Below are 14,340 nucleotides of genomic sequence, written 5' to 3' on the forward strand. Positions count from 1 at the left end.
TAATTAGATCTAAGGCAAGTTAGTTGCTATAATATGTGTAATTGAATGCTATATGTGAATTATGATCCTCTGTTATGTAGATCTATTATTAAGTTAGATCTAACGCAAAAATATTGATTACTGTGTATAACTAACATAATGATAGTTATTATCTGAATTTTATTTGTTAATTAGTGTAATCTGTGTAATCTGTACGCCCTGCTTGCGGTGCGCGCATATAATGTATATATGTGTGAACCCTCGGGTGGGCAAAAGTAAAATTGCACTAATTTTGACGTTATTTTACTAATCTCGTGAAAATAACGTTAAAAGTGGCGGAAGGTTAATCAGGCATCATGTGGTGGCGTTGATAGCCGAAAGACAAGGGCACATGCACCGATCAGCCGGTGTCCCGATGATTGAGTGCTATGTGCCTTATGTCCAAGGCTTGATGCAAAACTACTATCGAGCCGGGGGTCTCACCGGAAGCAGCCTCTCTATCCCTATGGGATAGAGGTAAGGCTGTCTACATCTTACCCTCCTCAGACCCTACCATAGCATTGCTATTGGTGGGATATACTGAGTACGATGATGATGATGATGATGATGATGATGATGATGATGATGTCTGATGCATCCAAGGTATTAATGTATTATGCATAACATTGTAGAAGCTTCCAAGGTGCATTTTTTGCTTGTTTCCACATGATCTAACTTGCGATTTCAGGTATGGAATGAGTCTGATGAAGATGGTTCCTTACTAGAAACCTTATACAAAGCTTTAGATCAGGTAATATATTCTAGAACATTCTAGAACCATCCATCATTCTCAATCTTAAGTGCATGCGGTTTGATGTTGATTGGATCTGGTTGTGATATTTCAGGTTATCAACTTAGCAGAATGTGAAATCTATAGTTATGACCCCAATTCTGATGCGGATCCGTTCATAGAAAAAGGAGCTCTGTAAGAATATTCTTCGATTTTTTAAACTTTTTTTTATCCGTTTTCTAGATTATCCGGATATGTCAACTGTTTGTTCTTGCAGGTGGTCATACAATTTCTTCTTCTACAATCGAAAACTCAAGCGTGTTGTGAGCTTACGTTTCAGCTGTTTAAGGTAATACGTCAAAACCGGTGTCTAAAATTGTTATTTTTGTAAACTTTATAAGAAAAGAAAGCATTAATACTTATAAAGGTGGCAAGTCTTGACATGGCTATAAAATAATCTATGTTTTGGGCCGTTTAATCTAACTCGTTTAGAAAACAGGTCTTGTTCGGTTTGACTTGTATACCCATTTAGTAGGGGTATGCATGAAACCGAAAATACAAATCCGTATACGAATCCTAAATAATCACCCACACGAAAATTGACGGTTTAGTTTTATGTTTTCGTATCTGAATGCCGGTTCGGTTTCGTTGTGCATGTAATTAAAACCGAAAAGACTGAACCAAATTTATAGTAATTTATAAAAACTTAATGAATGGTGTAAACAAATATTTTAGTCCGGTGCGTAATAATTACTTAGTCAATCATTGATTAACAAAAAGATTTAGGCCCAAATTTGTTATTATGTGCCAATTTTTTTGGTCCAAAAGTTTTCAAGCCCAAACGCTAAAACTGTAAACCGAAAACCAAAACCAAAATTTTGGTTTGAGCCCAAAACTGGCCCACACGATTGATGAACACCCCTACCGTTAAGTTAAACGGGCCATGTTTGGGTTGACATGTTTAACTTGTTTAATTAAAAACGTCGACTCGTCAACCCACTTAAAACTAGAATATAAAAATGTGTTTGAAAGTCAACCTTCAACCCAAAACCATTCATCTAAGCAAGTCAGTAAATACATATTTGTTGCAGCAATCTGGTGATGGATGGTTTTCCTACTGACGGAATCTACTACGAGGACGATGGCGAAATATTTGACGAGATGGACATGTGATGTGGAAAAACGTTGGTACATACCATGTTAATATTGGTCTAGGATGAATATAAATCTTGGCAGTGTACAAATCGGTAGCCCTAACAATCGTGTGCAGTGGTTAACTAGTTTCGGATAAAAGACTTGGTTGCTTAGTAGTTAGTATTATTATAAGCTTGCTTTAGCGCGCGGTATGTTGTTGTTGCATCCACTTTTGTGTGGTTAACTTGCTGCCTCCAGGCTAGTGGCATTGTTATTTTTATTATTTGTATTTTCTTCAAGTACAACTTAGTTAAGAGTTTCGTTTTTATATTTTGGTATCGTAGTTGAATATCTTGTGTATGTGCGGCACTCACGATCCTAGACCCAATGTCTACTTTATCGTTTTAAAATAAATAGATCGGTTTTTAAGACCGATGGCAGAAGTAGCTCTAGATTGACCCGTCTCTGCTGGACCCCAGCCGATCCAGCTCCACGACTAAGCCCTCTTCTGGATCTGTATTGCTTAAGAAATAAGAGCATAAGTATGTCTGGTTTGGTACACCTAAAACCAATGTTGTAAAAGTCGCTAGTCGGGCGGTGGGGCGTGGACTCGCGATTAATCGGGATTAATTGGATCAGACTTCCAGTTTTATATACACACACACAATTTTCTGTATGTAATTTTCAGTTTTATATATACACAAACATATTTTGGCCGGAAATTGACTGGAATCTCACCGGAAACCGCTGGTTTTTGCTGGAACATCACAAGAAACCACTGATTTTGGTCGGAATATCGTTGGGCGTGCTAATTTTGGACGGAATCTCGCAAGCTACCGGTGATTTTGGCCGGATTTGACCATTGATCGATTAATTGGCCGACTAGCCCAAAATTAATCAGTAAAGTGGGGACTAGCGATTAATCGGGGATTAATTAGTATCTAGTCGGGATTTTTGCAACATTGCCAAAAACTAAACTCTTCAAATTCAAATTATTGTCATTTTACGACTGAACATGCAAAGTACGTGAAGTGTAGAATGATTGTAGACTATCATTTGGGTAATATATCAAAGGAGTTGCAAACGGATCTGTCGGTTCAAGAGTTGAACAATGAAAGTAGATGGTGAGTGCTCTGATCGATGAGGGCTTAACATGTTCTACAACCTGTAGAGGATTTTGAAGTTATAAATCAGTTAAAAAGCCTTTTTAGGGTGTCAAAAACAATTTAAGTTGTGAACTATTACAATGTCCACTTATGCAGTTTTGTGGTTGTTTTTTGTTTAGTTTATTATTTTAAACCAATAAATTCTGGTCACCTGGATACACCTATTAGCGAATGGCCACTTACGCCTGTGATCGCATGACCTGACCCATCACCAATTCTAGGGGAACCGAACAACCCACAATTCGAAGGTCGACGCTGGTAAAACCCTTGGCTCGCGCATAACCATTTTGACAAGAACGAGACCCAAACTGATGATCTTCCTTATAGAAAGTCATCGTGATACCGTTGGAGTACTGCTCCTAAGCTTGTTTTTCGTTTAGTAATAATCACTTTTGTGATGATTTTATAATACTTTTTTTAGAACATGAGGCTTCTAATTACGGGGTTGAGTAGGGCGCACGTGTGTATGGGTCGGCTTTGGGTTTAAACGGACCAAAAACCAAAAATTGGTTTTTCGGTATTAGGAAGCTGATCGAGTTCGGTTCGGTTGTGGGCCAGTTTTATTTTACATTTGGACTTGTACTATTTTATCATTGAGAAGTTTTAGCCCAAAATATTGAACTTGGGCCTAAATATTTTACAAAATCATTTATTAATAAATTCGGACCACAAATCAAATTATAAAACAGTCAAACAAGTTGGCGCGGTCTGGTTCGGTTTTAGAATGAATTTAAACAAAACAAACCGAGACCTTTTGTTATAAATAATAAAACTATCTGAGCAATCGCTTATTAGTTTGGGTCTGTTATTTTGCTGTGCTTTTTCGATTAATTCGGTGTTCGATGAGTTAAATCAGTTTTTTTTAGTGTGGAGGAATTTGGTCAAAAGATTGATAGACGCCCAACCAACTACAAGAGTTTAAACTTAGATTATGACATTGAACAAATTATTTTTTTGGGTTAAAAGTGAAATTAGTCCCATTGCTTTCTGCCTAATCAACTTAACCATTAGCACACTAATACATTGTTAGCAACACATATGGCAATACTAATAATTTATTAGTGTACAATAATAATACATCTTAATCACGGAATGTGTACTTTCACTTCAACTAATTGTTTCTTTTAATACTATATACATAATAACAACTTTATTGTCAATTTTGGCGTGATCACAAACGCTACGTATTTTGACAACTTGCGTGCTTTTTATTCATCTTTTTTTTTTCTAGGATGTCTGCTAATTTTGTTATTGAAATTCATTGGAATTTTATTTATAGAAAACGTGAGATGAACCCGGATATTGCATCCCTGACTATGAAATTCGTTCGGAATTTTATTATAAAAAGTGAGTAGTTTTGAAAATGTAAGCTACAACTCTGAATTATAGCCGGATGGAGAAGAAAACTCTATGATGAATCGTACTACAACTTTGTGAGTCCGTTATAATTGGTGAATTGACATATTTAAAACGGTTTATGAACTTATGAATTTGTACGTGAAAGAAGTAACAAATGTGAATGAAGTGATTAAATCTTCATATGAAAAAAAACATTCATAGTTATATTTAAAAAATTCTACTTTTTATGCTTTTAAATGTAAACTTTTTTTTTTTTATTATTATTATTATTATTATTATTATTATTATTATTATTAGCTTGTGCTACACTTACTTCCTCTTATGGTTTTTTACTAAATGTACCTTTCCTGCTGCTAAATTCGTCACATGATCTCTTTACTTTCATTCACGAGGATGTGCGCTCAACATATAAGGGTTACGTTTAGTCTCACCTATTATATCATTTACAATTAGTTTATAAACTCATGAGCATAATACTTGTATGAAAATGTATAAAAGCTTGATTTTCTTTGGACACTTATAATTGTAACAAAGTTTGATCAAAGATGGATAAAAAGTACAAAAGTGACAAACAAAAGGTTGAAGGGAAGAAAAGTGTTAAAATTTAATTGGCCCACTTAGTAAATATGTGTCAAGCAAAATTTAATAAACAATACAACTAAAAACCATAAGTAGCATATATTAGTAATTTAGTATTGATTAGGTGGGGAATAATAGTTATCAAATAAGTTTTAATGATTACTCATTAATAACACATGTTATCTCTATAAATAAGGTCAAGTTATTTTGCTAATCAACAACATAATAAGTTACAATGAAAGGTGTAGCCTCAATTACCTCTCTTCCTTGTTATTCCATTTCTAAGCCAAAAATACAAAGGTTTATTCAAATAAGATCCCAAAGCTTTAAAGATGAAGGTACACTATAGACATATTTAAATACCTTTTGAAAAGAATCATATGTTTGACATGATGCAATATATAATCTATTTTGAATCTTCATGTTTTTTATAAAATATATGTGATTCGCTTCGTATACATTAGAAACATTTAGTAAGGTTACTAGAAAGCGAAGGTTTTCGCATGCCCAAAATAATCGGCTTTTAATAGTCTTTGTTGAAGTATTAGTAATTTTTGCTACAAACATGCATATGTATGTATATACATGTATATGGGTATGTGGGTGTGTATGTTATTTATATGTATATATGTGTGTATATACTCTCATAGATTTGGAATTTAACTTTGTATTTATTAAGTTTTGTCCTAGATTTAACTATTTAAGTACCTTGAGCAAATAGAAATAATTAAGGTGACTACAAAGAATACAAAATCAACATATTTTCTAATTTTACATAAAAAAAATAGTCTCTCAAGTTAGTTATAAATCAACTGTATATTTTCTATCATCACATGTGGATGTCATGTACCAAATTTTTGTTGACATGGATGTCATACGCATGCTTTTATTTGTCTAGATGTGATCCAAACGGGTTCAAGCGTGCAAAAATAATGGTACCTCGATAAAGACATTCACTTCATCATTTCTGTTTGTTGTTTACGAAAGCTGGTAGTTTTGGGCATGGTTGATACTTGATAGTTTGTTTGACATAAAATGTTACTTCATCAACTTTTAACCGCTTTGGTAAAACTTCACATCATGTTATATCATCAACATGTTCTTATCTATGTAACATTTTTGGACGCTTGCAACATCAACTAATCAAAATTTGACCGGTTTAGCGGGTAACGAGTCAATTGTTTTTCTATTACAAGTATGTGTTGTATAAACAAGTTCGGGACTTTAACAAAAAATAATGATAAATTAAGCGTGCCTTTTTTTTGTTTTTACTTTTTATAATTATGTTGGTATTGCATTCATAACCACTACTTACGAAAGACTTATAGATTATGTGATACATTAATATTGTGATATAATAATATTGAAGCTTTTAATATGTGTAATTAGGTTACTAGAAAACATTTCTAAATTTTAAGTAGGTTATTCAACTCTAAAAAGTTTCACTTGATTATATATATATAAACTTTGCATTAATTTTTTAATATAGTAATGGTTATATATTTTTTGGTTATAGGAAGTTCATCCAACATAGTGGATGCAAACCTTGGTGTGTTGAGAGCAAGAATAGAACAAGTGATGAAGAATGAGAAGTTGGAACATATTGGGTGGAACCAGAATAATAACTCAATGCAATATACCAACTATGAAACTCAAGACAAGAATGGTCATGTAGCCATGATGACTCGAACCATGGAGGTCGTGGGTTTAGTTGGTGGTTCGATTGGTGTTGTCTTTCTCTTAGGTTCACTTATGATATTCCTCGTTTCTGTTCTTGTTCGTTTGTACTTGTGAAAATGGTGTTGCCGTCTAGTGGCTTTGTACATACGTTTTCATGTTCGTTTTAGCAATGAAGTTCTATTAACGTGATATAACCAAACGAATTTCGTTACACGTTTAATACATCGTACATGCACAAAAAATTGTTGGGTATATTCAAAAATAACAAAATGATACCAAAATCCTATTTACCCCCCCCCCCCCCAACCCCAACCCCAAATAAATGTATGTATATGTATTTATGATAAAAAAAATGTCCCTTTAAAAAATGTTCCTAAAAATAGCTGACCGATCAACCCGACTAGTTACGATTTGCCTAGCTAGAACTTTTGTCAAAACCGATAGAGCAGGACCATCAACAACACTGCCTCCTACTGATATTCACACTACGTTTGGTTATGTGCACCACTAATCGATCTCTCAAAGAAACATATGCTTGGTTATGTACTTCGTTGGTGTAACATCATGAGAAAACTACTAATCGTGTTAGAAACCGAACATTATGCTTTAGTTACTTGAAATTTAACCAACATATTACTACAAAGCGTAGTGTTGAATTGTTGATAAGAGAATAGAGATTCTATATATGTTGCTATATTGTATCTTGAAATGCAATTCTCCACAAAATCCTATGCACACGGGCTGTCACTTTTACCCGAAACCCGAAACCCAACCTGAGAAAACCCATACCCGAACTGACCCAACCCGAAAAACCCGAACCCGAGAAAAGATTAACCCGAACCCGAACCGAAGTAATTAGGGTTGGTTCTTGGGTTTGATTTATAAGTTTCGGGTCAACCCGAAAAAACCCGATAAACTTTTAGTTTTTAATTAAATATATTTTTTAGGTATAATAGAGTAATAGACTATGTCTTAGTAGTTATTATGGATCGAGTGTTTATGGTTAATTTATGTTTTCCGTTTATTACTAATAACAACCGTAATCGAACAACCAAATCACTCCGTTTGAAGACGATCATGGTTCGAATTAGTCTTACTGTTTTTTTGAATGGTTCTATCGAGTCATGTTGGTTTATTATTTGGTTACTTGCATTATGAGCAAATAAGAATATATTGTTTTAATTTTAATATTTTAGTTTTTTAAAAAATTTGATTTTTTTATAGGATACTCGAAACCCGATTAACCCAACCCAAAATAACCCGAACTCGAAAAACCCGTGAGAGATTTGGGTCGGGTTTCGGGTCAAGATTTAAAACCTTGAAACCCGAAGAACCTGACCCGAAAAACCCAAAACCCGAAAGACGAACCCGAAGAACACCCCTATGAACATACTGTTATTTTGGTGCCCATAACCAACACACAAAATCTCATCAATCCCTACAAAAACCATATCTATAAAACACTTGTAAAAGGGGTCATTGTCCATTACAGTTGCTTGATTAAACAGGAGTGTAACCCATACATCAAACGCGCAATTTGAATAAAAAACTCGATATCCATCAAGCATATCTTATTTAGTTTAGCTGATTTAACTAAAGTTCGGTTTTAGCCCCTTCTATCTGCCTCTTCACTAACGCGGTATATATACCATCGTTACTTAGGAGATCGTCGTGGGTCCCCTGTTCAACTATCTTTCCATCCGATACAACTGCCACCGTATTTGCACTTTTTACCGTTGAAAGCCTATGTGCGATCACCAAAACCGTTCTTCCCTTCATTAAAGATTCCATAGCATCCTAAATCAAAACACATTTACACCAGTCAATTATATATGTTATGAAACAAAGCAGTATAGATACAAGTTATATTATTATTATTGAAATATACAAGTTGTAGTGCATAAAACCTTAAATGACTTAAAAGGTTATATTGTTATTTAAATATACAAGTGTTGGTTATTGAACATACACAATAACCATATATCATTTTACTTTTTAATCATGTTTTACACACAAATAATCTATATAGAGTTTTTAAAAAAAACCTCTTAAATCATTTTATTTAAAAGTTGTCATAATTAAAATACTACAAATTTCAGTTATCATATCAAAAACTAGATTTTTTATAGACAAAAAATGTTTCAGGTCAAACCACCCCTTCAAAAACCTTAAAAATAATATTTGACACCAAAAATTTATAGAAAAGTCAATGTTTCGGATCAACTGAGCCCAATTTCACTACCGAAAATTTTGATATTATTAGTATTGAATATTGAAGAAAGCATGCAAATTTAACTGACCTGAACCAAGTACTCGCTTTCGGCATCCAATGCGCTCGTAGCTTCATCTAAAAGAAGAATCTTCGGGTTCATCAATAAAGCTCTTGCAATTGCAACTCTCTGCTTTTGACCTCCCGAAAGCCGCACTCCACGTTCTCCAACAAACGTCTTATACTTTTCAGGAAACTTCGATATAAAATCATGCGCATTCGCCATTTTCTGTACAGATCAACGGTTATGAGTCACGGTCAAACATAGTCAAACATGTGCGGTTTGAAGTTTGAACAAGCACTTACAGCTGCTTTTTCAATCTCTTCTTCACTTGCTTTTCCATTAAGTCCATAAGCAATGTTCTCTTCAATTGAACAGTTGAAAAGTACAGGTTCTTGACTCACTATGCTGATCTGGCATTTTGTTGACACGTCAGCTATTACGGTCAATCTTGAAAAAAAAAATCAAGTTTTGATTTTTAATTATTTACCTTTTTGTGTAGATGTTCATGTGATATGTCTACTAAAGGAACTCCATTTATCAAGATTCTTCCTTTAACCGGATCATAAAATCTTTCAATCAGATTCGCTATCGTGGTCTGCAAAAAGAAGAAAATCATTATTCAAATATTTAGTTTATTATTGTAAAAATAATTTTTTTATAATCATTTATTAATAATTTTAGTTGTACCTTTCCACCACCACTAGGACCAACAAGTGCAACTTTTGAACCAGGAGATAGTTTCAAATTTATACCCTGGAATAATAATAAAAACATGTCAAAACTCAAAACTGTCTTTTTATTTAATAGTGTATGTTATATTTTAATAAGTATAATTACCTCGAGCACCATGTGACGAGGACGCGAAGGATATGCAAACCAGACATCGTCCAGCTCCACTTCAGCATCTCCATCCCTTTAATAAAAAAACATACATATAATTTAAAGTTATAATTTATAACAATGTGTATCATTAGCAAAGACAAGATACTGAGAGGGTGAAATTACTAAACTAACCCCATGGGACACTTCTTTCCTGATTCTGGCATCGAAGAAACACGGTCAAGAAGCTGGAAAACTCTCCTACTTGCTCCTGCAGCTTTCATTGCCACGGTGTAAATGCTAGACAGCCCAGAAACAGAGGTTCCAACTGCAAACAAAAAAAAATTAATAATAATAATACTTGGTTATTCAAATTTATTCATCTTATGGAAATAAAAAAATAAAACAATGGTTTATGATTTAAATACCGGTGAGACTATAAAGAATAAAGGAAGTAAGATTTCCCGCACTCATGGAGCCTGCTATTGTTAGGTTAGCGCCGTATATCACTACTACGATAACTGATAGCGTTGATGCTGCATTCAGTCCTCCAAAGAATAAACCTACTACTTTCTGCAAATAACAAAAAAAATGTGTTCAAAGAACAAAAGATTATGTTTTTATGATAAACAAAAATGTGTTTAAAAATTATGTTTTTATGATAAAAATGTGTTGAAAAAGAAAGATTATGTTTTTATGTTAAAATATGTGTGAAAAGAATATGTTTATACGATAAAACATGTGTTGAGAAAATAAGGAATTTATTTTTGTGATAAAAAAATGTGTTGAAAAGAACAATAGGAGAGTTGAAAAAGTACTCACAGCATACTGAAGTCCAAGTTTTAACGTTTCGTCGACTTTCTCAGAGTACCTTGAAATCTCATAGCTCTCTTGAGCAAAAGATCTCACAGTGCGCACCGCACCAAAAGATTCCTACAAAGCAAGAAAATTTTCATATGGCAAAGTAAATTTTGAGAACTAATATTTCTTCCATTTGGTGAGAGCTGCCACAAATTATCATGAACTACTGGTCTAGTTAAATATTGCAATTTAATGACACGTAGAGGTGGGCATGAAAACTAAAATAATCGAATCAATGAAACTGACAGTTTGGTTGTTTGTTTCCTAAAAATCCGATTCTTCAGTTTGATTTTGGTTTTGCTATCAACCAAAAACTGACAGAAACCAAACCGAAAAAAACCGAATTTAAGTAATTGACAAGAAACTAATAAATGGTGTAGTGCAAAAATTTAGGTCCAAATGTGTAATAATCAACTAATCATTAATTAACAAAATCAATATTAGGCATTTAGGCCCCAAATTCATTATATTGGAACATTTCTTTTTCGGCCCGAAATTTTCAAGGCCAAATGGTAAAACTAAATGCTTTTCAAAAATCCAAAAACCGAATTTTCAGTTTTTGGTTCGGTTTGAGCCCAAAACTGACCCATTCACACCTCTAAATTGAGATATATGGAGCTTGAAGATAGTTACAAAAAATGGTCTTTCTTTTTCAAGAAAATCTTGACAACAAACTTGTGTCATTTTAATGTTATAGTTACAAAAATCATAAACCTTCAATACATTTCAATTTTGAAATAAAACGGATGAACAAACAAACCTCGGCAATTGAAGAAGCAACAGCTGCAGCAGCTTGAGTCTTGTGAGAAACTTCACGAAGATAACGTCCAACTTGGCGTACAGCAATTGAAATACCCGGAACAACAACCAAAGCCAACACTAATAAAAACAATAATAAAAAAAATTATAAGAAACATATTGAAACTGCCAAAATGAAAATCAAAGTTTAATTTTTAACCGAAACGGTTGCATTACGTGTTAGCTTCCATGATGTAGCAAACATGAACCCGAGACCAATAAACGCAGTAGAAAGATTCCTGAGAATCTCGGAAACATTTGAAGTTGCAGCGTTTTTAATGATTTGGGTATCCTCAGAAAGCCTGCTAAGAAGCTCCCCTGTTCGTGTGACATCAAAGAAAGCTATTTCCTGCAATAATATTAAAAAAATCAAACCAAAATGATTTTTTTTTTTTTTTGTAAACAGAAAGTGATCTTTACTTGATTAATGAGGTGTGTGAACAGGTTCTTTCTCAATGCAGCAACAATTCTTTCACTTGCAGAAGAAAATAACCATGCTCTAAGTGCGGTGCAGATGGAACTGAACACAGCAAACGGGTCAAAATTGTCGTGACAAATTATTAAAGAAATTGAAGTACTAAGCTAAAAAATTCCATACCCGATTATAACAATCAGAAAGATTCCAAGAATGGTTCTGTTGACTTCGCTTACAGCTTCACTTTTCTGTTCAGGCGTTCGGAGATCACCCGAAACGATATCAATTATGGTTCCACCAAACCTTGGCTGCAATGCAAATAATAAAATCATAATGCTTAACCATATATATAATTATATCTTGGAATTAGTGTATTTTGGCATGTAGGTTTCATAGTTTGCAAATCCTTAGATATTTGGATAATATCTTTGAATTATGTATGAATCACTTTCAAATTAAAGTATTTTGACAGTACCCCAAATTCCAAAATCTATGAAAACCGGATAACTCGAAGAAAACACAGGAATGATATTGTTTTTTTATAAGAAAACCATACTAGAATTCGTATGCAAAAACGTTACGTCAAAAACAACAAAGACCTCCTTTTATTAGTGAGGAATATTCAGAGTGTTTTGTGGAAACGTTGCAACTCTAGAATACAAAAATTGTTAGCGCTTATAACAAACTGAACGAATAAGAAAATGGCATGTTCGTGTTCATTCGTTTAACTTTAACCAAACAAACAATCGAACACGAACAACTAAATGGATGGGGTAAAGAGTCCGTTTTCGTTTATTAGGAAAATGAGCATGTTTACGAACATATATGAACGAGCGAGACATGCGTTCATGTTCGTTCATTTATTAAATAAACGAACATGATTGAACTTCCCACCAAATGGTTAACGAACAGTTCACTGAATGTTTGGTTCGTTTACAAGTCTACTGACAGTTATTCAGTTACATCAGCAAAGTAGCTAAGTTACTACCTATAACTTGCGTGTCAGCAGTAACTCGGTCGAGTTACTGTTGATCACCGAACTTGCCACTAGTGCACAAGTTGCTATGGCCCACTTGGAACCCCTAAGCATCCTAAGTACCATAAGTCAGAATAGTCTTAATCGAGCTAATCACTGTTATTAAATTCACTTTAATCTTAAATAAATCCCGAGTAACCAAAATGACTTGATGACACTAAAATCAGTGATTTATATGCACATTTTTTAATTTAAAAGAGAAAAATATGTACACATACAATCAATATACTTGAAGTGGAAGCAATCAACAACGCGATAGTACCAATAATCAATCTCCCCGCCTCAGGTTTCGCCTGTTAAACAATCAACAACCATCTAAATCAAACCGAAAAACACAACACAATCATAAACCAAAAAAATCACATCCACTTACCAAAGCAAGCACTCTAACATAACTCACATTAGCAGCCTACAACATTCCAAACCCAAAGTTAAAAAAATTCACATAAATTCTCACTCAGCCATTTCATCAAACACCTTATATGCACAAACATAAACCCGAAACAAGATTCCGAATTACCGGCACTGCGTCTCCCAGTTCAAGATCTCCTTGCTCACCATTAGCCAATGGATCATTTCTCATCAAACCCTGAAACCAATTTCACCAAAATCATTATAAATTCAGTTAAAATCAGTAAAAAATATATAAAAATTGAATTTTTTTATATTTTTTTAATAATATTTACATTTCTGTTAAGCAGTGGGGTTCTTTCACCTCTTAATCCATGCATACCACCACCACCACCACCACCATGACCATGGAACATATTGATTTAATTGGTGAATGAATTGATTTGAAATTTATATTAATAGTTTTGATGATGGTGAATTATATGAGAATTAGTATTAGTATATTTATAGAATCTTGATGGTGTGAAGATTGACGTCATTAGTTACGTTAAGGGTTTTGTTGTGGACTGTAGCTTCTATATATATATATATATATATATGGTGTGATATTATTATTATTATTATTTATTATTTATTATTTTAGCAATAATAAATTAATAATTCAGAATGGAAACTTTAATGTTATTATTAAAAGACCAATAATTTATATACAGAACAAAAATACCTTAATTTAGGCTAATTATTTAGGCAAATTATTATATAATAAGGTTTGGGTTGTCATATTTTATCCGTTTTAAAATTGGTCGGTTTTTTTTTATTTAGGCGAATTGGATTTATAATTCCAACTTAACGCAGTTGATCGATAATAATCTCAACTTATAAAATAGCTGTCACATTCTAACTTTCAAACTGTTTGTTTTTATTTGACTCCTGTTAAAAAATTTAACGGCGTTATGTTTTTTCCAACTTTCAATTTAATGTTTTAAAGCTTTCTTTGGGAATGTGAATACGAGTCGGTTGATGTAAAACTTACCTCAATTCGTTTCGAGGTAAGTTTTATTTCAATTTATTTGTATCCTTATTCCGATCGAAAACCCTAAAACATCAATTTAAAATTTAAA

General features: G+C 33.3%; 2 protein-coding genes across 2 annotated transcripts; one reads left to right on the top strand and one right to left on the bottom strand.

Moving 5' to 3' along the window:
• Positions 1-700: 700 nt before the first annotated feature.
• Positions 701-2,227, top strand: LOC143611880 (uncharacterized; the record flags this gene model as incomplete). The annotated part of the gene is made up of 4 exons (XM_077085997.1): positions 701-769; positions 864-943; positions 1,026-1,097; positions 1,840-2,227. Coding segments are annotated over 4 exons (303 nt in total), but the record flags the coding sequence as incomplete, so codon positions are not given.
• A 5,863-nt stretch (positions 2,228-8,090) lies between these two features.
• Positions 8,091-13,761, bottom strand: LOC143611863 (ABC transporter B family member 25-like). The gene is made up of 17 exons (XM_077085986.1): positions 13,555-13,761; positions 13,389-13,457; positions 13,242-13,277; positions 13,087-13,161; positions 12,016-12,140; positions 11,838-11,937; positions 11,595-11,766; positions 11,380-11,498; positions 10,581-10,691; positions 10,187-10,331; positions 9,954-10,086; positions 9,777-9,852; positions 9,627-9,692; positions 9,427-9,534; positions 9,242-9,349; positions 8,967-9,164; positions 8,091-8,463 (listed from the first exon to the last, which is right to left on the bottom strand). The coding sequence occupies exons 1-17, from the start codon at positions 13,633-13,635 to the stop codon at positions 8,260-8,262; spliced, it is 1,926 nt and encodes a 641-aa protein (XP_076942101.1). The 5' UTR covers positions 13,636-13,761; the 3' UTR covers positions 8,091-8,259.
• Between the last annotated feature and the right edge of the window lie 579 nt (positions 13,762-14,340).

This window comes from Bidens hawaiensis, unplaced genomic scaffold, assembly GCF_021521415.1.
Source record: "Bidens hawaiensis isolate Kalapana, Puna unplaced genomic scaffold, B.hawaiensis_p1.1 tig00032462_1, whole genome shotgun sequence".
Lineage (NCBI taxonomy): Eukaryota > Viridiplantae > Streptophyta > Magnoliopsida > Asterales > Asteraceae > Bidens > Bidens hawaiensis.

What these genes read in the sequence shown, in the direction of transcription:
- LOC143611863 (XM_077085986.1), bottom strand. Translation starts at nt 13,635, where the DNA reads ATGTTCCATGGTCATGGTGGTGGTGGTGGTGGTGGTATGCATGGATTA. An exon ending in AAGAGATTGAAAAAGCAGCT is followed by an intron (nt 9,165 to 9,241) that starts GTAAGTGCTTGT and finishes TGATCTGTACAG; the next exon opens with AAAATGGCGAATGCGCATGA. An exon ending in AAAGCGAGTACTTGGTTCAG is followed by an intron (nt 8,464 to 8,966) that starts GTCAGTTAAATT and finishes GTTTTGATTTAG; the next exon opens with GATGCTATGGAATCTTTAAT.